A 21,560-nucleotide genomic window follows, 5' to 3' on the forward strand; every position below is an offset into this window, starting at 1 on the left:
AGGGTCTGACCTGCGAGGAACGGCTGAGGGAGCTGGGGGTGTTTAGCCTGGAGAAGAGGAGGCTCAGAGGTGACCTTAGTGCAGTCTACAACTACCTGAAGGGAGGTTGTAGTGAAGTGGGAGTCGGCCTCTTCTCCCGGGCAACCAGTGATAGGACAAGAGGACACAGCCTCAAGCTTGGCCAGGGGAGGGTCAGGTTGGACATTAGGAAGCATTTCTTCTCAGCAAGGGTCATTAGCCATTGGAAGGGGCTGCCCAGGGAGGTGGTGGAGTCACCATCTCTGGAGGGGTTTAAGAAAAGCCTGGACATGGCACTTAGTGCCCTGGTCTAGTTGCCATGGTGGTGTCAGGGCAATGGTTGGACTCAATGATCCCAGAGGGCTCTTCCAACCTGGTTGATTCTGGGATTCTGTGATTCTGTGCCCCGGGGCAGGTCCACACCCCGCCGGGGAGAGGGACACCATGCTCCAGGGAGATGGGCACCGTGCTCCGGGGAGAGGGACAGCCTGCCCCGGGGAGAGGGACACCGTGCCCCGGGGAGAGGGACCCCGTGCTCCGGGGAGAGGGACCCCGTGCTCCGGGGAGAGGGACCCCGTGCTCCGGGCAGCCCCGCACCCTCCGCGCAGCCCCGCACCCTGCTCCTGACGCAGCCCGTCTCCCCCCGCCCCTCCGCTTACCGCGCAGAGGCTGCCCGTTGCCATGGCGACGTGCTCCCGGCTCTCCCTCGCTACCGGGCCCCGGTACAGGACTGCGCTCGCGGGTCCACCGGGTGCCGCGGCGGCAGCGCCGGGAGTGGGGGGGCCAGGCCGGGACCCTGGGGACCGGGACCGCGGGGGCGGCCAGGCCGGGATCCCACGCGGGGGCGGCCGCGCCGGGCCGGTCGCCCGGGGGGCGGGTCCGCCAGGGGGCGCGCTCCAGCGGCGCTCCCCGACCCGGCGCCGTGCGTCACTGCTGCGCGCCGCGGTCGCGCTTCCCGCCGCTGCGGCGCGGCGCCCCGGTGGGCGCGGGATGGGCCGCGGACGCCCCGCCGCCGTGAGTGAGCCCCGGCCGGGGGACCCGCCGGGTGTCCGTGCGCAGGCAGGGCCCCGGCCCGCGTGGCGGGGCCTGGACGGGCTTCTGGGGACCGGGGGAGCCGGACGCGGGGAGGCGAGGGGAGGCTGGGGCGTGAACGGGGTTCGGCGGCGCCCGTCGCAGCCCCCTCTGCGCTGCCCGGCCCCGCCGCCCCGCCACGGTAGGCCCGGGCGCTTCTCGGCCCGCGGTGCCGGTCGCAAGCGCCAGCGCTGTGTCCATGTCCCGGCAGGTCCAGGGCACCGGCGGCAGCAGCGCCGTCAGTAAGTGCTCGGCGGCGGCGCGGGGCTACATCCAGGACCGGTTCCTGCGGCTGCTGGTGGGGCGGCGGCGGCGGCGGGCGCCGCTTGTGCACCGGTGAGGAGCGGGCGCGGCGCGGGCGGGTGGCACCGGCACGGTGGGGCTTCCCCGGGCCCCCGGAGCGGCCCCTTCTGCTGAAGGCACAGCTCGTTTAAAGGCGTGTCCCGAGTAAAATATGTCCCTGGGCTGGTTCCTAACTCCAGTATTCCGTGCTGCTGAAAACGACTTTAAACAAGATCTGGAAACTAACATGCTAAAAATGTTAGCACATCAATAGTTCTCTCATTAACTCTCAAGATCATTACAACTTCAGCAGGGTATTTGGTGGCTCAGGGAAACAATATTCTTTTGAATCAGTGGTGTCTGACCAGTAGATCTTCTCTGGAGCTTTGCAGGACACAAACATGAATGTTTTAATGTTTATGTGTAGAGGGTTCTATGCAGATATGGTAGGGGAGTTTATGTAATATGAGGCTAATGGTTTAACGCAATCAAAATGATCATGAATTGCCAAGCAAGTTTAATTCAGGTTAAAAAAAAAAAGCAGTATTCAAGCAGAAGCTTGCAGGCCTGTGAAGATGAGTGTTGCTTGTTAGGTCAGGAAGTTCAGCCTGTGTTGACTTGTCACATAACATTGGCATGCCAAGAAAGAGTTATGTATTGCAGTTGTCAACACTGTCATCATGAATTTTGGGACATCTTGGAATATCTAGTGAAATCTTTAGTCCCTGTGAGGCATGGGGATGAAAATGTGCTTGTTAAAGGGGGTGATAGGAACTGGTAAGCCTGGTGGGGACACGATGAAACTAAAAGAGAATGCCAAGGAAAAAGAAGCACCAGTCCCTGCCAGACTTGGCAAATGGTGAACACTTTGCAGGAGTTAGACTTACTTAGTTCAATTAATAAAAAAAAACAGAGAATGAAATTGCTCTCCTGACCTTGCTTCTCTTCCCTGTTTGTTCCCCTCTCACTGCATTTGCACACACTGCATTCATTTCGTTATACCTAATAGCCCCTTGTAAGTAAGAGAGTTAATTTCATATTGTTATGGCATCTGATTTGGGGCAGGAGCTCGGGTAGTGGCCACCCACATTGCAGGGGAGCATCCTAATTGTCTGGATTCCTGCTTTTTCATCCAGTGAATATTTATTTATACAAACAGGAACAGGTCCAGCTAGGATATCTACACGTTTTCTCTGGGTTATTGATAGTCTTGTTGGTTAATACACTTAGTGAATACAGGAGATGTGCATTTATTAACAAGCTCTAGATGTGACAAAATCATGAGACATCTCCCAGTGCAGGTCTATAAATGTGGGGTTATTGGGTAGAAGCTGAGAGAGAAAAAAATCAGTTTTTTGAAATGGAGGATGCCAGTGCTGGAGAAATAAGGCTCCTGGACTGTGATTACAACTGAATTTCATTCCACAGAGGTTACTACATCCGTGCCCGTGCTGTAGATCACTGTGTTCAAGACTTCCTGCTGAAGACCCACAGCCACCCTAGGACACAGGTGCATTTTCTTTGTCTGGGTATACTGGCAGTGTCCACTGTATGTGTGAGAGGTCTTTGTGGTACCTTGCACTGTAGTAGCTCATTAGTGCCTCTGTTGTGATCCTTTCCCAGAAGAGCACAGAGATGTGACTGGCACTGCTGTGGCTGTCCATTCGTCACTTTGACAGAAATATCTGGGAAGGGGCAATACCTACACAAAATTCTTCTACCTCTTGCAGGAGATTGCCTGGTTTTGTCGCTCTGTGGATGATGTTATTGAATATTTTTCACACCTAGATGCTCAGGATGCTGCTAGAGTTGAGTATAACTTTTTCTGATACTTTCTCTGCAGATCCTGTCTTTAGGTGCTGGCTTTGACTCCTTATACTTCCGTTTGAAGGACGTGGGTCTTCTGCGTCACACTGTGGTATATGAGGTGGATTTCCCAAATGTGGCACGCCAAAAAGCTGCTCTGATCAAAAGAGTGAAAGAGTTGTCAGCACTGGTGGGAGATGTTGGAGGGGAAGAATTAGGTATGATATTTATGGACGATTCTCTAGATACTAAATGTTTAGAAGAAGCAAACATAGCTTCACCCTTTAAAAAGTGAGATATGATGGTAGAGGAACTGCAAAGTTGTAGATGAAAAGCGTATGTTCATTTTCTGAAAAATATTGGAACAAATAAATCATTCATAAGCATTGAGAGATAGCAAGAAGATGTATAGCTGCGAGAATGGATTTGTCAGGAGCAGATTGTATCAAACCAAGTTCAGTTTCTTTCTGTTATAATTTCTGAAGTACTGTGCCCAGCTTTGGGCTCACTAGTACAAAGACAGTGGCAGGCTGCAGCATGTCATAGAATCATAGAGTTGTTTTGGTTGGAAAAGACCTTTAAGGTCATCAAGTCCAGCCATTAACTGGACAACAAGAGGAGGGAGGGAGGGAGGGAGGTGAGTCCTACTGCTGTCTTCAACTACCTCATGGGAGAGTGTAGAAAAGATGGAGCCAGACTTTTCTTGGAGCCGTGAAGCAAACAGTCGAGGAGCAATGGTTGTAAGTTGCAACGAAGGAAATTCCAGTTACGTATAATGAAATTTTTTTTTTTCCTGCCATGTGAGTAGTTAAAAATGGGAACAGATTGCCCAGAAAGGTGGTGGGATCTCCAGCCTTGGAGATAGTTAGAGCTTGTCTGGACAAAGCCTTGAGCAACCTGATACACATAACTCTGCTGTGAGCAAGGAGTTGGACTAGATGACCTTCAAAGACCCATTTCAACCTAAATTTTACTGTGATTTGCGGGCTTTATGGGTAGGAGAGAAGGTATGACTCTTAGGTGTCTTGACTGTAATAAAACATTAGTTTTATTACATACAAACATACGGTTTTGACTGTAATAAAACATTTCCTGACTTTGTTTTCCTCACTAGGGCAGGAAAAAATGAGCCTTATGAAACTGCTGTAGAATATAAGCAGAGCTGAAAGGATTGTTATGCCAGCTGAGTACTAAGGGGCAGTTCAGTGGCAAAATGGAGGAATGTAAAGTATGGGGTTCACTAGAGGTTCCTCCTGCATCTGATTTCCTTCAAGGCTTCCGTTAACATTCTAGATGATATGCGATAGAAGATGAAAATGTAATAAACCAACAGGAACCTGGGAGAGTTGCAATATGGTGGGTGAGAGTAGGATTTTGACAGAGTACCTGAGTGGTCTGGAAAATGTGGAATGAAATACAGTGGGGACATATGTGAGCTGCTACGTTTAGACTGTGATAATCAATTTAAATACAGGTGGAAGACAGCTACAGAGCTGGCTGCAGAGCACAAGTCCCTGGCTCCCATGAGCAGTTGAACAAGTCTCAGTGAGTAGCTCTTCCATGAGCTTGTTCAATTTCCTCTTGAATCCATTTGCATTTTTAATATTGGCAGCATCCTGTGACAAAGAATTCTGTCCATACCAATGATCTTCAAGTACTTCAACTAAAAGGCAGGTGTCAGAAGAGTTGGGAATACCCTATTCCTTGTGCCCAGAGGGCAGGAAGTGAAAGAAGAAGTTAACAGGGAACACTGGGATGGGCTGCTGAAGAAGGCGATTTTGCCTCCAGTAATGGTATAATTGTTGGATTGCAGTGGTAGAGAGACACAGAGTAGGTGATTTCTAAAGGTACTTTACAGCTTGCTTTTTTTTGTGATTTGGTTTTGGTTGAAACAGGTCAACAAGCCATAGCTTACGATATTCTTATGGAGTACAGAGGTGTGTCGTGATAATACTGGCAAATAATAAATTGGAACTTATTTCTGAGAACGGTGATCTGTGAGACTAGTCCTGGTGTTTGCAGAGAACTAGCATATGCTGGCTCAGGATTCAGTGCTGTTTTACAGAAATTAGATCATTTTAAAAACAAACAAACTCCAAAATCTTGAGCATGGTTTTACGGTTGTGAGGCAAACTATTGAAATTCTATCAAAGCAATGGTACTTTCTTAGCCTAAACTGAAAGGCCTATAAATTAGAGCCCTTAAGTTTTGATTCTGAATTATGGTGGTTCTATAAAAACGTTGTTAAAGTAAATATGATAAAGTTTTGTTGTTACAGTGAATGTGATAATGCTATGAGAAATCTGTAGGTGAAATCTGCGTTAGGATCTGCATTTAATGGGTCGCTTCTTGACACTGTCCCTTTATGGTTCATGTAGTGATGGGGATTTTCTTGTACATGTCCAAAGAAATTGGACTGATGGGCACAGCCTTGTGAGCGATTGCCTGTGGGGTTGACTTTCCTGTTTGTCCCTTTTGGTCTCAGTATTGCATCAGCACTGTAGTGAGATTGTACCAATTTTGTCTCCCAGGAGTCATTACCTTTTCTGGAGAGGATTATAAATTACTGGGAGTGGATTTATCAGAGCTGCCTGAGCTGGAGAGAGCCCTGGAGGAAGCAGGACTGGACAATGAAGTCCCCACCCTCTTCATAGCAGAGGTGGTGCTCACCTACATGGAAAATAGCAGGTCAGTTGAGTTATCCTCTGTTAGCTAGGTGATAAAATGAAAAGAACATTTTATTTTTATTTATACAAGGCTTTGTATGTCTGTCACCTGGGGCCAGGAGACCTGCTGTCTTAAAGCCTCAGGAATTCTGTGAAAGTCCCAAGCAGCTACTTACCTCATAATTGTGATGGGGTAATTTATGTCCACACAACGTCCTAAAAGGGAGGGGAAAAAAGAAGAAGTAAAACCTTGAAAGAGTTATTGTGAGTTTTTTGTTTTTCTCATCCCCTGAATTCTCTGCACAGATGGAGGAGGAGATGTTCATAAGTCCCCAGCACAGGATTCTCTGTTGTGTGTTACCTCTGTCAGGATGCCTTTATAGCATGCTTTATGGTGTTGCAGGAAGATATATTGCCACATCATAGGTGGGCCCTCAGTTATTTAATTTCTTATGCACAATCTGCCTGACAGGTCAGATGCCTTGATCCAGTGGGCAGCAGAGCGTTTCCCTCAGGCCTGCTTTCTGCTGTACGAGCAGATGCACCCAGAGGACCCCTTTGGACGTGTCATGCAGCAGCATTTCCTCCAGCTGAACTCTGCACTTCATTCTTTGGCACAGTACCCTGATTGTGAGGCACAGCAGAGGCGCTTTCTTGAGAAGGTAAGTAACCTGCAGCTCTAGGGCACACGTGATTTATCTGGGAAGGATTGTAACATTAAATAATTTTGGAAGTCGTCAGCTGTGTCAGTTATGGGTTGAAGCAAACAGGGCCAAGGCTGAGACGCTGCCTTCTCTGGTAGCATGACTAGTCACTTGAAAGTCCTTCCAACCAACTTGCTGCCTACTTTGTGGTATGGGATTAAGGCAAAATGGGTTCCTCTGAGACTTCTGATACAGTAAATGAAGTTCTGAAGAGCTTTACTGGTAAGAGATCTATCCTCGCTAGCTTCTGGGCTGCTGCTGTTCCACCTAGACAGTCTTAAAGGTTCATGCGGGCTCATCAGGTGTTTAATTTAGGGTCTTTGTTTTCTTGTGGGAAGTGAGTCTCTATCCTTCCAGAGGTAATAATTTTGAGGGATTTCTGTTTTAGGGCTGGACTGAGTGCAGTGTCATGGATATGAACGAGTTTTTCGCCTGTCATACTCCAGAAGATGAGCAGCAAAGAGTGCAGGCTCTGGAGCCTTTTGATGAGTATGAGGTAACCCTCCTTTATTCTGGACACCAGTGTCCTGTGTTTGATCACTAAGCTGCTGGGGCATAGGTGTTCATGTAGGCAGAGAGGATCTTGACGCAGGCTTGGTTAATGCAGAGCCCGCAGGAAGCTCCATATGGAGCTGGGGCAAGTAGCATTGCAAGAAGATCCTCTTTGGTGTTAGAAAAGCTTCTTGTTCCTTCCTCAGTGAGTGGCCTCTCAGGGAGACAGTCTTAGCATAAAACTAGCTGGTGGTATAAAAGATGACGTAGATGCTAAAAGTTTGCATGGGTTCAAGGGGCAATTATTTTAATGAAAGAGAAATCCATTGAGTGGTACTGCACACATAAAAACACACCTGATGTGAGGGTCCTGACTGCAAATGGTTGGGAGCATTCCTGGGGGGAGTAGATGCATTTGTCCTGCTCTCTTGTATTTCCGTAGGCTGTTACTGTTTGACATTGTTGGATATGGGTGTCCTGGTTTCACTGGGATTTGGTTTCAGTGTGTGGCCAGCCATGGTGATCAAGGCCCTCAGCTGTTAAATCCAGGGCAGCTGACCCGGGCTGGCCCACAGGTGTGTTCTGTAACATTAACATCAAGTTCACTACAAAAGGGAAAGGTTGCTTGGAGGAGGTGGGGCTTTTTTTGTTCTCCTCCCTCTTCCTCGTTTCCAACGATTGTGATTCCTGGAGCAACTTGCTGGTGCTCCCTAGATAAGTATAGTTTTGTCTCTTTTGTGTTGTCATTTATATTGGTTTCTTTATTTCATTAAATCTGTTTAACTTCAAACCCACGAGTCTCCCTGCTTTTCCCAGTTCCCTTCCTTGGTTGGGGAAGGGACATCAGGTGATAGAAAAACTGTTTATTGTTTAGCCCCAGGTGCAGGCTAAATGAAGACAACAGGTTACTAATTTCAGATATTTTTTGGTCTGACTTTGTACGGCCATTCCTATATTAATGATTGAAATCTGACTATGACTCTATTCTTTGCTATTTTTGTGTTAACTGCTGGCAAAGTTTGCAACTATTTGAAGCCTGAAAGAGAAGATAAGTCAAAGATACTGAGTAACTTCGAGATAAATATCCTGCAGGATACTTACTACAAGCTTCCCTTTCGATTTTGTTGTTCTGTGTTTATAATTCTTTCTAGAAATCTAACAGCCTGCAGTACGAGAACAATTTAATGTGCTTGCATTTACTTTGCCAGCATGCAGGATCTGCTCTGCTACGTGAATGCAAAAGCGATGAGTGAAAGATGCTGGCAGATTTGCAAAGTGGTGTAGAAATGTCTACAAGAATTATTATAGATCAAGGCAGTGTGAAAGTAAAGGCTTTTTATCATTTTCCTTATAGAGGAGGTTAACATGTACACAAGTCCAAGCTGAAAAATGTACGTAAGAGTAAGATATGTGATAACAGAGAGCTCTACAATTAGCCTTTGAGGTAAAGATCCAGGTCTTACTGGAAAGAAGCTTGATCAAATTAGGTAAGAAATGTAAAATACACACTTAGTGCTGAGGGTGACTAATTTTTAGAATAATTTGCCTAAGGGTAAGTAGTGGATTCTTTCATTTTCAGTATTTACATTAATTTTTGGATATCACTTTTCAAAATATATTTTTACTTCTGGTAGAAGTTGGGGCAATAATGTTAAAATTGTGGTTTCGTGTGCCTGTTAAATTCACGTTTATGCCTTTCTAGTCACGTAGTTGGCTGAGTAGGTCCCACCCCATGGGAATGTACATACTCAATTCCCTCATGTCCACCCTGGGGTGGACTCTAGTCTTGCTACTGACTTCCCCTACAGTCCACTTGCTTGTGCTTCTGCCTCTGAGTGATTCCAAGGCCAGGCTGGAAATCATATTTATCTATTACCAGCCAGCAGAGCCCATGTTGCACCTTTGAACATTTGTGATTTCTTTGGGATCCGTTATGTTCCATGACCTTTAAGAAACTTTAATCCCTCTGGTATACAGCCCGCACTCCTTTCCGTGATCAGCACTGGGAAGCATAAGGGGAAGCTGGTTCTGGGGGTGGGGGGAAGTTCCTCGTGCAATGTGTAATTAAGCTATGGAATTCCTTGCCACAGCATGTTACAGGTGATAAAATGTGAGTTCAAAGAGCAACTGGATAGGTTCATGGATGAGAAATCCATCAAGGATTGTTCAATACAAAGACACAGCTTTCTTGCTTAGAAAATCCCTGAGCTGTAAATGTGTGAAGGTTGGGGTGAGGAAGGTATTTACACGCTTGCTTTTTCTCAGATTCAACTTTAGTCTGCTGATTTTGGCCACTGTTGGAAACAGTGCTAGGCTAGGTTGGTCTTTGATTTGATCACCCTGGCCATTCTGAGATCCTTACTGCTGCTTGCTCTGAGATTTTGAGGGGGATTGTTTGTGTTTTTTTCCTTTGGGCTTGCTACAGGAATGGCATCTGAAATGTTCTCATTACTTTGTCTTGACTGCATCAAAGGGGATGGAACCTTCCTGGACTCCGTTGTTATCCAATATGACAGGTACATACTGACTAGTTTTCGTAGTGTTCTTTTACCTCATGCAGGCTTCTCTGAGAGATTTTAGGAGACAGTAAATCCCTGGAAGGGGCAGAAGGGATGCTGCCATCTGAGTAGCTTTCTCCATCCTTCTAACAATGGTTCTGCTGTCCGTAGTGAGGCCAGGGCCACGTCCTGACTCTGGTGGTTCTGATCAGTTTCATTCTTTCAGTTTATTGAACCTTGCAGTCTGAACAACTCTTCCTTCTGTTTATGTGAGGCACTCCAGTGCTGCAATGCCAGTCTACCCTGCTCCTCCTCCATAGCTGGGATCCCACAGACTCTCCCTTTTCAATTTATTCCCACTTGCCTCCATACACGGCGCTCTCAGCCATTTTATCCTTCCAGCTCCCAAAACGTTTGTTGTGTTTTACTTACTGCACTGTCAAAGGATTGTCCAGCAGAGCACTCAGGAGTGCCACAAAGTTTGTGTTTTGTTTTGTTAGCCCCAGTGTGTGGAATTGTACATGTAGTATTTCTGTTTCTGAAATGCTTTTAAATCTGTGTGTTGCTTTTTTCTTTAGACAGTAGAAAGGTGGTACAGCTGGGGAAAAGCCAAGACCAAGGCTGTGTTTCCAGGATAAAAAGGACTTGGCAGCAGTAGCAGTCCAAGAAATTCCTGCTTTGGACTGCTTGCTTCCTTTTTCAGGGTGGAAGGCAGAAGGTTGTTTTTAACCTGTTTCACATCACTAGTCTTGTTCATGGTATAGCACCACAAGTAGTTCTGTCTGCAATGGAAAGTCGAAGTCTGTGTTCTAGGGAGCAGGAAAAGCAGCTGGAAGAAGGATAAGGCAGGATGGCATTCCTTAAGCCAGCAAGGCGACTGAATGCCTTGTGTTGTGTCTTGATTAGATCTGAAAACGTGTAGTGAATCGAAGCTAAATGAATGTGGGTGTGGTTAAATGTACTGTGTGTTTGTCAGTGGTCCTCCTAAACCCATAGGATCTCTCCTTAAGTTAAAAAAAACCCCACTGACACTTGCTTAACAGCCGTTAGCACACTGAAGACACTTCATTCATTAGAGACAGGAATAGGGTCTTTCTCTGCTGTCTCTGTTAGCAGACTGATAGCAAGAGCCCTCAAAGTCCATGTGTAGGTATTTTTTACTGGGAATGGCAAAAGGTATGTCTCAAATACCAGAATGTCCCCCCAGCTATCCTCTCAAATAGATTTGGGTCCCTAGTCAGGAGAGTGCAAGTACTAAATCTTCCAAACAGAGCATGCTAAGCGTGTTTTCTGAAATGAAATGAAAAAAACCCCTCAGTCTTCAAAAGGTCCATCTGTAGGAAGATATTTAAGCCCAAGGCGATGAAATTTTTTACTTCATCAAACAATAGAAAGTAGGATCTGAACAACATTCATTACAGGCAGTTTTTCTGGGTATGGCATACAGACTGAGATCTGCTTCTCCTCCGCCTCATCATCTCTTGAAACACAAGAACAAGGCACTTGATTAAAACAAAGAAGATGCAAATGCAAAACTGTTTAAAAGAAAACAGTTTGTACGATGCGTAGGTGAGCTAGAGTCCTGTGTTGAAAGCTTGTTTCGCACTAAGGGATATAAGATATTTAGATAACTGAGAATATTCTCTTATAGTAGGACCGTTGGAATTAACAGACATCATTTGTCATGCTTTAGAACTTCATTTCAATGCTTTTGTGAAGGTAGGATCAAAATCTAGCAAGAAACTTTGAATCCAGCTTCTGGGTGTTTGTCCTTTTTCTGCTGTTCTTTGCTGTTTAAGTAGCCAAATATTGTCTTCATCAGGAAGGTACCCATTTTGGAGGTGTTGCAGTGATTCCTGTCTGGCTACAACAGTTTAGGACACTGCAGTCCCTTCACCAGTCTTACCTCCACCCCGTTAAAGCAGTCTCAGAACGGTGTCAGGAGCTGAGGGAGCAGTAAGCAGAAGTTGCAAGTTGGCACGGTGGTAGTTTAAACCGTTACAGCTTGATTTCTAGGGCATGCCAGATCGTCTGTGTGCTCTGCCAACTCGCTTCACAATTGTTTCTTCTTGAAAAGCTGAACAGACTTGCTTAATCTCTCATTTAAAATGTAGTCCTTGGTTCTTGCTTGTGCGTAAGTTCTTTGGTTCTCTCTGTTACAGTTTCTCATCGCGATGGTCCTGTCAGGATGGCTGGGAGTATCACTGCAGCAGTGTGTGCAAGACACCTCGAAACTTCTGGCCTGAGACGTTATGGTCACCGCTCTGTTCTTATAAAACCCAACGTGATTCTCACCACTGGAGGCTTTGGGGAGGAGGATGGACAGCACTGCCGTATGAGAAATTTTCATGTGCTCATTAAGCACGCAGGCTACTGGAAAGCTGGCTGTGTGAGAAAGAAAAATGCTGACAAAAGATGGGGTGAGTTCCCATGCTGATGGCAAGTGTAAGGAAGACGTTTTTTGTGCTAACAATGAAATAATGTCTAGTGGAAAATTGATGTCACAGTGCAATTATGCTGCCAAAGAGATCTGAAGGTTCTGAATGCTAAGTGCCCAGTCCTGCACTTGGGTCGTAACAACCCCCCACACCGCTGCAGGCTGGGGAAGAGTGGCTGGAAAGTGCCTGGGGAAAAAGGACCTGGGGGTGTTGGTCCATGGCGGCTGGATATGAGCCAGCAGTGTGCCCAGGTGGCCAAGAAGGCCACCAGCATCCTGGCTTGTACCAGCACTAGTGTGGCCAGCAGGACCAGGGCAGGGATCGTCCCCCTGTGCTCAGCACTGGTGAGGCCACACCTCGAATCCTGGGTTCAGTTTTGGGCCCCTCATTATGAGAAAGACCTTGAGGTGCTGGAGCGAGTCCAGAGAAGGGCAGCGGGGCTGGTGAAGGGTCTGGAGCACAAGTGTGATGGGGAGCGGCTGAGGGACCTGGGGGGGTTTAGTGTGGAGAAAAGGAGGCTGAGGGGAGACCTTCTCGCTCTCTACAACTGCCTGAAAGGAGGGTGTAGCGAGGGGGGGTCGGTCTCTTCTCCCAGGTACAAGTGATGGGACAAGAGGAACCGGCCTCAAGTTGTGCCAGGGGAGGTTTAGATTGGAGATCAGGGACAGTGTCTTCATGGAAAGGGTTGTCAAGCGCTGGCACAGGCTGCCCAGGGCAGTGGTGGAGTCCCCATCCCTGGAGGGATTTAAAAGCCGTGTAGATGTGGTGCTGAGGGCCATGGGTTAGTGGTGGCCTTGGCCGTGTTAGGTTTGCGGTTGGACTCGATGAGCTTAAGGGTCTTTTCCAACCTAAATGATTCTATAATTCTAAATGTAATGGGAGGAAGATCGAAGTGAACCGTGATGTTTTGTATCTCTGCAGATGAACGGTTGTACCATACCGTGTCATGTCTCTCGAACAGTCTGGCCCTGGTGGTAGGAGGACGAACGTCCCCATCAAGTGCAGGCTTGGGAATGTTGTGGCTAAAGTTCCCTGAACACTGTAATGCCTCGGATCCAGATGACATTACGGTGGAGCCTGTAAGTCTGCAGCCTGCTGCTGAACCAGCTGCTTTGCGTTGGAGACACAGTACAACTGAAGTAATGTACAAAGGTAAAAAGCCTGGAAAGAGTGGAAGTGGCTGTGGGTGTGCGGAGGTGTACAAATTCCACAACACATGGGGCAGTCCTGCCCGGACATTGAGGTCTAACAGGCAGATTGTCATGATGTAGCCTTACTTTTCATGTAGTACAGCCTATACAGTTAACGTTCGTGTGTTGTGTTCCTTTGTTGGGAACAACAGGTTTTTGCTGAATATTTTGGGAAGAATATGATCTTGATAGATTCATCATCACTTTAGAGAATCCATTTGTATTTCATAAAGCTTTTGTTCCAGTGGTGATTTTTTTTTCCCAGCCTTAAAGACTTAAGGCCTAAACTTCATTTGAATGTGTTTTTCTTATTGTATCCACCCAGTCCTTGTTGTGCCTTTCCTGTTTGTCAAGTCCAAAAGTATTTGTGAGAGGCTTTACTAAATCTGACAAAAGGGGAAGGCTGAGCAGTCTCAGCGGAGCTTCCTGAACGGAGCAGCTGAATCGGTTGATCCCACAATTGAGCAGGACTTCGATTATCTATGCCTTTAATACATGGTCGATTCGTTGTAGAACCTATACAACAGATACCTTGTGATAATGACTTTTATTATAGATGAGCTGCAATCTTGGTAGTTTTCTAGATGCAGGGCAGGAATCAAAAAATATATGATTGTATAGTGCTGAAAAAAAGCTCATAATGCATTTTTCAAAGTGCTACAATATATACTTGGAACTGCACTTTGGTCGGCTCTCCTCTCACAAACACACCTACCCACAAGTGAAAAGGCTCACTTTCATCTGTTCCTGTTTAAGGTGCAGGATGTGGCCAGACAGGCAAACTGGCCAGCAGCCTGTTTACATGTGACTGCCCCTTTTTTATCCTTTTATCCCTCCCCAAATCACCTAAATCCATCCCTTTTCCTGCCTCTGGTTCCTCTCCTGAGCGTCCCATAATGTCTTATGCAAACCCCGAATGCTCTTCCCCTGCATCTTGTGGTGTGCTCCATACCCCTAGGCAGTGCCCCCTCAAAGGTGCTCCAGAGAGTCGCTCCTGTGCGCTCACTTTGATGGGTTTCACAGCTGGACACCAGGGCTGACAGCTCTCCTGGGACAGCCCTGGGAGGAGCCAGGACAGGTTCTCTGATCCTGTAAGCACTTAACTGGAGTTCTCTTGCCTGCACATCTGCCACTGCCTCTCTGTGCTCCTCTTGTGCATGAGGAAATGAGCCTTTTACAGCTTGATTGCTCTCCTGGGATGGGTCTGGAAGTAGCTGAGACAGGATGTCATTTGGGTTCCCCCACCTTGTTTTGCCTCTGTGCTCCTCTGTGGGTGTGCAGGCTAGATGTTCGACAGGTTGCAGGATGTCTTAATATAAATGGTGTATGAAACTTCTGCCTGACAGCATTAATTTCTGTCTTTGGTCAGCTTCCCTTCTATGCAAAGAGAAATTTTTGCTTTTGTGACATACCAAATTCTAACTCTTCTCTTTTCACCTGGTTGTCTTTTTCTGTAGGCGAGAAGTACCTGTTTCTGTATGGTGGCCGCTCTGCTACAGAGCCTGTGCTAGGGGATTGGTATTTCCTGCACACTCAAGAACTCTCGTGCACTGTGGTAAGAACTCAGGGAGGCGCTGGGGAGGAGCAGAAATTGCCTTCACTTCGTAGCTGCATGCTGCTCTGCTGGGAGCCCAGCTAAATCAGTGGTATTACCACATTGAAGCGGTTGACATTGGCAGTACTGTCGCACGCCATGGTGATTAGAGTTGGAGCTCACTTCTAAACACCCTGCTATTTAGGGGAATACAGTCTTCACAGAATAGTTGAGGTTGGAAGGGACATCTGGAGATCATCTACTCCAGCACCCTTGCTTAAAGCAGGTCTAACAAGAACAGGTTGCTCAGGATATTGTCCAGTTGGGTTTTGATCATCTTCAAAGATGGAGACTCCACGTCCTCTCTGGGCAGCCTATTCCAGTGCTTGACCACCCTCACGGTAAAATGTGAGAGGTTTTTATGTTTAGGTGGAATTTTTTGTATTTCAGTTTGTGCCCGTTGCTTCTGGCCCTGTCGCTGGATGGATACTATTGAGAATATTCTGTCTCTGTCTTGTTTCACCTCTCCCATCAGGCATCTGTACATGTTGATAAGATTTCCCTGTGAGCATTCTCAGCCACCGAGGCGAGCAGCTCTGGTGCTGGCACGATCCGCAGCAGACACTCTCGCGTGGTGCGCAGGGGGTTTCCTGAACCAGGGAATCCTGAGGGGAGCGCAGAGACGGGTCCAGGAACAACCGCTCCAACCCCTCCACCCCTATAAAAGAGACCCCCAGGGAGCACCAGCAGCCAGGAGGGCTGCGACCGAGGCCGGCAAACGGGGCGCGCTGTGTCAGCCAGGGCACGGCGGTTTGCGTGGAAGGGCATGTCACTTTGCCAAGGTGAACAGGGAGCAATGGTGTCTGCCTGGCAGAAGGCTACGTCTGCAACCGACACAGCTTCCCAGGCAGGGCTCCGACGGGAACATGCGGCTGCCCAGGGGCCAGGCTGCAGGGGGTGCCCCGCTCCTATACCAGTACAGGATGGCGGTGGCGAGTACACCTGTGGGAGGTGTGCCCAGGTACTCGGCTTAGGGGCAGAGCTCCGGGAAGAGGTGAGTAGGTTGAGGAGTATCAGGGAGTCTGAGAAGGAGATTGTCTACTGGAACTGCACCCTACCTTCCCTGGGACAGACCCATGATACAGAGCATTCCCTGTCCTCCCTCTGCCTGGCAGAACTGGGTGACTTAAGGGATAGAGGAGAATGGCAACAAGTTCCTGCCCGGTGCAGCAGGCACATCTCCTCCGTGACTACCTCACCTTCCCAGGTGCCCTTGTACAACAGATACGAGGCTCTGGAAGTGGAACCAAACAGCGATGACAATGATAGTCCATCTAGGTTGGACACGTTGCCAAGGTTAAAATGGCGTATGCCCGGTGTCAAAAACCACTTCCATTAAGAAAAATGATGGGTCATTGTCATAGGAGACCCTCTTGTGAGGGGAACAGAAGGCCCAATACGCTGACCAGACCCACTTCTGAGGGAAGTCTGCTGCCTCCATGGGGCCCGGGTCAAAGATGTTACAAGAAAACTTCCTACCCTTGTAGGGCCCTTGGATTATTATCCATTGTTGCTTTTTCATGTAGGCGACAATGAAGTTGCAATAAGAAGTCCAAGGGTGGTGAAAAGAGACTTCAGGGCCTTGGGACAAGTGGTTAAGGGTTCAGGAGCACAAGTAGTGTTTTCCTCTACCCTTCCAGTTGCAGGGAACGATGTTAGAAGAAACAGGAAGACCCAGCTGATCTCCTGTCTCCGTGACTTGTGTCACCAGCAGCTTTTTGGGTTTTTTTTGGTCACGGGACAGTCTACATGACACCAGGCCTGCTGGCGACAGATGGCGTGCACCGTTCTCAAAAGGGGAAAAGGGCCTTTGCACAGGAGTTAGCAGGGCTCATCGGAAGAGCTTGAAACGAGATTTGAAGGGGGAAAGGGATAAAACCAGGCTCGCCAGTGGTTAGCCACAGGACAGCGCGCCAGAGTTTGAGGGACAGCGTGCTAGAGTCCTTCAGTCTGCTCCACGGTGTGCTGAGTATGTGGGAGCGTGTTTGAAACGTCTCTATACTAATGCACGCAGCATGAGGAATAAACGAGAGGAGTGAGCAGCTTTGGCCCAGTCCCAGAGCTATGACATAATTGGCATAAGAGAAACCTGGTGGGATGAGTCCTGTGGCTGGTGTGCCATGATGGGTGGCTGTAGGCTCTTCAGGAGGGACAGGCAGAGCAGGCGAGGCTGGGAGTGGCGCTTTATATAAGGGAGGGATTGGATTGTATGGTGCTTGCAGTTGGCACCGACATGGTTGAGAGCCTCTGGGTAAGGATTAAGAGGAAATCAAATAAAGCAGATGTTGTTGTGGGAGTTTGCTGTCAACCACCCAGCCAGGATGATGACACCGATTAATTCCTTACAGAGTAATTCAGGGATATCTCTAGATCAGCGGCCCTTGTCCTTCTGGGTGATTTTAACTTCCCAGACGTCAACTGGGAACATCATACAGTGGACACAAACAGGTCCAGGAAGGTCTTGAAGCATGTTGAAGATAACTTCTTGGTGCAGGTACTAAAGGAGCCAACTAGGAAAGTTGCCCTCCTAGATTTCTTGTTTGTAAACAGCGAAGGACTCGTGGTCCCAGTGGTGATTGGTGGCTGTCTTGATCCATGGAGTAGTTGAGTTTTAAATCGTTGGCAATAGGGGAAGAACTGCCAGCAACACTTTGGCCCTGGATATGAGGACTTTGGGCTGCTCCAGGAACTACTTAGTCAGGTCCCCTGGGAATCTGCTTTTGAAGGCATTGAGGTCCCTGAGTGGTCACTTTTTAAGAGCTGTCTCTTAAGAGCACGGGAGCAGGCAATTCCAAAGTGTGCAAAGTTAAGAAGTGAGGCAGAATCACAGAATCATAGAATGGTTTGGGTCGGAAGGGACCTTAAAGACCATCTAGTTCCAACCCCCTGCCACAGGCAGGGACACCTTCCACTAGACCAGGTTGCTCCAAGCCCCAGATAGCAAAGTGCTGCAATAGACTGCCTAAAGAGGTGAGAAATTCTTGCAGACTTTCAGAAACTATTAAAGAACCATCTCTCCAGATGATAATAGATATAATTGAATTTGCTTTAGGAGAAAGGGATGGACCAGATGGCCTCTGAAACTTTCTACACAGCTTGTTTGCTATGGTACTTCTCTAAACCCCTCATCTTACATTTTTTCCTTTAGTGCTTGCCCTGAAGGTTTTCTTTAGTTCTGCAGTTCAGCATTTTATCTTGCCCTGTGGTTTGAGCCACTGCTCACCTGCTTTGCTGGTCACTGCATTCGTCCACGTGTTTGTAAACTTGTGGTTCTCAGGGGCAGGTCTTGAGCAGAAAGCAGCACGCAAGAATGCAAATAAAGTTACCTCTAATAAAGAAATAAAACCCTCTAAAGACTGAATTATATTAAATATACTGAGGGCCAGAGAAATATTGGAGCTAGTGTAAATGGAAACGTTTCTACTTAGCCATCCCTAGAGGAACACGTGCAGGTTGGGTTTTTTAGATTGTTCCCTATTGTGCTTACTCTGTTCCCCTCCAGCAACTGTTCCTATCCTATGGCAGGAAAGAACGTTACACCCCACAGGACATGCAACAAGAAGAGATCATTTAAAAGCCTGGACATGAAGAAGACACTTAGCTTGGCAAACTTCAGCCTTGGACTTCTGTTTTCCTAGATTCCCGTGGAGGGTCCGATACCAGAAGGCCGTCACTCTCACGGTGCCTGTGGCTGGAAGGGAGGAGTGCTGATAGCAGGAGGGCTGGGAGCAGCTGAGCAGCCCTTGGGTTCAGTTTTCTTTCTGAGGGAGCTTGAACATGGCTTTCAGTGGCAGACAGTAGAGACACACCCTCCTCTCATCCCAAGGTAGGTGGAAGGCATTCAGCAGTGAATCTTCAGCCTGTCTCTGCCTCTCTCACTAATGGAGTTCCATCTCATTTTGACCTCACAGGTATTCACATACTGCACATGTGCACGACGGAAAACTTCTGCTTGTTGGTGGAGTGTGGTTTCATTCCTCCTCTGTGCCAGGTGTCACTGTCGTTGACTTAACGACTGGTCTCTGCCTGGACTATACAATTAATGTGGTAAGTCCTGAAATTTTTCTCTCAGGGCAAACAGTGTTGTGTGCATGGATGTGGTAACTTCAGGGCTATTCCCTGAAACAGAGTACGGAATGCAAAGTAGGCAAATTTGTGAGTGGAATAAACATTCCCTGTTTGAGGTAGAATCTGATCTTGAAGTGCTTTTACCAGCCCAGAGAACGTAATAGTGTTAGGGACAGTCGGAGTGTGCAGAAGGCTGGAGGGCACGGAGCTGCTCTGTTCCAGACGGGGAGTGGAACTGAGATGGGCACGAGCGTAGTAATTTCAGGATGTCTATGGAAAAAGAGCACAGATCAAACCAGAGCCTCAGTCTTTGTGGAGATCTGTGGTATAATTTCATTAAAAATTTCATGGTAGAAATTGCTGTGTGCTATAGCTGCTCCCTGAAGTACAAGAAAACAGCATGGAAATACTGGAAACTCCACTTAAACATAAGAAAACTTTTTATTGTAAGGATGGTTGAACACTGAACAGGTTGCTCGGAGAGGCTGTGGTGTCTCCATCACTGGAGATATTCAAAACCTCACTGGGCAAGGTACTGAGCGACCTGTTGTAGTTGAGCCTGCTTTGAACAGGGGTGGCTTGACTAGATGATACTCGGAGGTCCCTTCCAATCTCAACTATTCTGTGATTCTGTTCTGAGCTTCAGTGAAGAACAATCATACAGGTGATGTCACATAGCAGGATTTTGGCTTACTCTGGGCAAAATTTAGTCTAAATCTGTGAGTAGCCCTCACCTGTGATAATACTGCCGGGAGTACAAGACAGACATGGACCTGTCGGAGTGGGTCCAGAGGAGGCCATGAAGATGCTCAGAGGGCTGGAGCCCCTCTGCTCTGGAGACAGGCTGAGAGAGCTGGGGCTGTTCTGTCTGGAGAAGAGAAGGCTCCGGGGAGACCTTATTGCGGCCTTTCAGCACTTAAAGTGGGCTGATAAGAAAGATGGGGACAGATGTTTTAGCAGGGCCTGTAGTGATAGGCCAAGGGGTAATGGGTTTAAACGAAAGGGGAGTAGATTCAGACCGGATAAAAGGAAGAAATTTTTTACAATGAAGGTGGTGAAACACTGGCACAGGTTGCCCAGAGAGGCTGTAGATGCCCCATCCCTGAACACATTCAAGGTCAGGCTGGATGGGGCTCTGAGCAACCTGATCTAGGTGAAGATGTCCCTGCTCATTGCAGGAGGTTGGACTAGATGGTCTTTGAAGGTCCCTTCCAACCCAAACCATTCTGCGATTCCACGAGAAAGCGTCTGTTCCTTGACAAGTTTTTATTTATCGTTGACATAAAGAAATAAATTTCTTTAGATATCTGTACATATGGATCCTGTCCTTGGTGAAACTGGAATTTGTGACTGGTCTGTTTTTTATAACAGGCAGTATTTATGCATCTGGCTGACCTTGCAGCGTTTTCCTGAGGGCATAAAGCATGAAGTATGCTTAAATGTAGTTTAGTTACCATAGGCAGGTATCTCTCTTAATCACTATCCCTTGACCTTTCTCCAAGCGTATAGACAGGGGTACCCTCATAAAAGTTGCCTTCCATCTTGAGCATTTTACAAGGGAAACCTCTAAAACCTGTTTCAAATTCCAGTGGCCCAAACAATAACTGAATTGCCAACACAGGAGTTTTGTTACTGCTGCAGTCTGTTATCTGCAGCAAGTGTGTCTCCAAGGTTCACTTTCCTGAGCTCTGGAATATTGGAGGTCATCATGAAAGAGCTTCTCTTGAGATAGTCAGATATACAGGTTGTAAATCAGATGTTTCTTGGACCTCAGATGTGTAACTATATACTTTAGGCTGTCTCCTCTGTGGTGAAGAGGGCATGACTGTTCATTGCTGCTTTTGATACAAGAACTAGGAGACATCAAACGAAGCTGGCAGGCGATATGCTTCGACAGTGTGCTTCATATGAAGCATAGGTAAGCTCTGGGACTCCTCGCCACAGGACATGAACGCCAAAGGTTTACATGGATCCGGAACGTGACTGGCTGTGTTCTTGGAAGGAAAAACATTAAGGTTCAGGGAGTGCAAAGACATGCTCTCTCATTAAAAATCACTGCACTGCAAGTTGTCGGGTGGTGGAGAATACTAGAGAAGTATATCGTGGTTTCCTCCTTCTGTGTTCTCTAGCTATCTATTTTTGCCCACATTTGTGGGTGGTGTCGTGGACTAAATGGTCCTAGATGGGACCCAGTGTGACTGTTCTTAACTTTCTAATATGAAATATCTCTACAGCATTCTGTGAGGTACATGTGTTGAAGTCCTGTATGTTCAAAATCTCCTTTCCTTTTTTTAGGAGCATCTGGAGTGGCCATTAATGCTACATAATCATAGTAGTGTCTTTCTGCCAAATGAGAAGGAGTTGTTGCTTATTGGTGGTGGTGGGAACTGCTTCTCCTTCGGGACACACCTGAACCCAGAGCTTGTCTCATTGAGCCTCAGCGACATCCTGACCAGCAGCTGACTGGCACCAAACAGGACTGAACCATGGTGCTGCACTGTGGTGAGACATCTATCACTTGTAGGTCCAAGAGCAGCAAAATGTTTCCACAAGGGTTTTGTATCCAGAATGCATTTGTAAAGGTGGGATTAGGAGGGACAGTTATGACAAGGGGTTGCATACCTCATCTGTCTTCTTTTTGTACTGCTCTTCGTGTTGCTCTATAAAGTATCTCAAAAGCTGCAGTTTCCATGCTGTCTCAGTGCTTTCCCTTCCTCCTCGGCCCCTGGGGCT

General features: G+C 47.4%; 1 protein-coding gene across 2 annotated transcripts; it reads left to right on the forward strand.

The window, feature by feature from the left end:
- The first annotated feature begins 989 nt into the window (after nucleotides 1-989).
- LCMT2 (leucine carboxyl methyltransferase 2) lies at nucleotides 990-21,508 on the forward strand. Of its 2 annotated transcripts, none has more exons than XM_068424921.1 (14): nucleotides 990-1,032; nucleotides 1,301-1,425; nucleotides 2,800-2,881; nucleotides 3,215-3,395; nucleotides 5,709-5,865; nucleotides 6,316-6,505; nucleotides 6,936-7,043; nucleotides 9,465-9,555; nucleotides 11,700-11,957; nucleotides 12,897-13,127; nucleotides 14,623-14,720; nucleotides 18,398-18,585; nucleotides 18,671-18,806; nucleotides 21,123-21,508. In XM_068424921.1, exons 1-14 carry the CDS (start codon nucleotides 1,009-1,011, stop codon nucleotides 21,288-21,290), a joined length of 2,037 nt encoding a protein of 678 aa, XP_068281022.1. In that variant the 5' UTR covers nucleotides 990-1,008; the 3' UTR covers nucleotides 21,291-21,508. The 2 variants fall into 2 exon arrangements, with proteins under 2 accessions (XP_068281022.1, XP_068281023.1); XM_068424922.1 differs by having other exon boundaries at nucleotides 9,513-9,555.
- The last annotated feature ends 52 nt before the right edge of the window (nucleotides 21,509-21,560 follow it).

Source organism: Nyctibius grandis, chromosome 2 (genome assembly GCF_013368605.1).
Source record: "Nyctibius grandis isolate bNycGra1 chromosome 2, bNycGra1.pri, whole genome shotgun sequence".
In the NCBI taxonomy this organism is placed as follows: domain Eukaryota; kingdom Metazoa; phylum Chordata; class Aves; order Nyctibiiformes; family Nyctibiidae; genus Nyctibius; species Nyctibius grandis.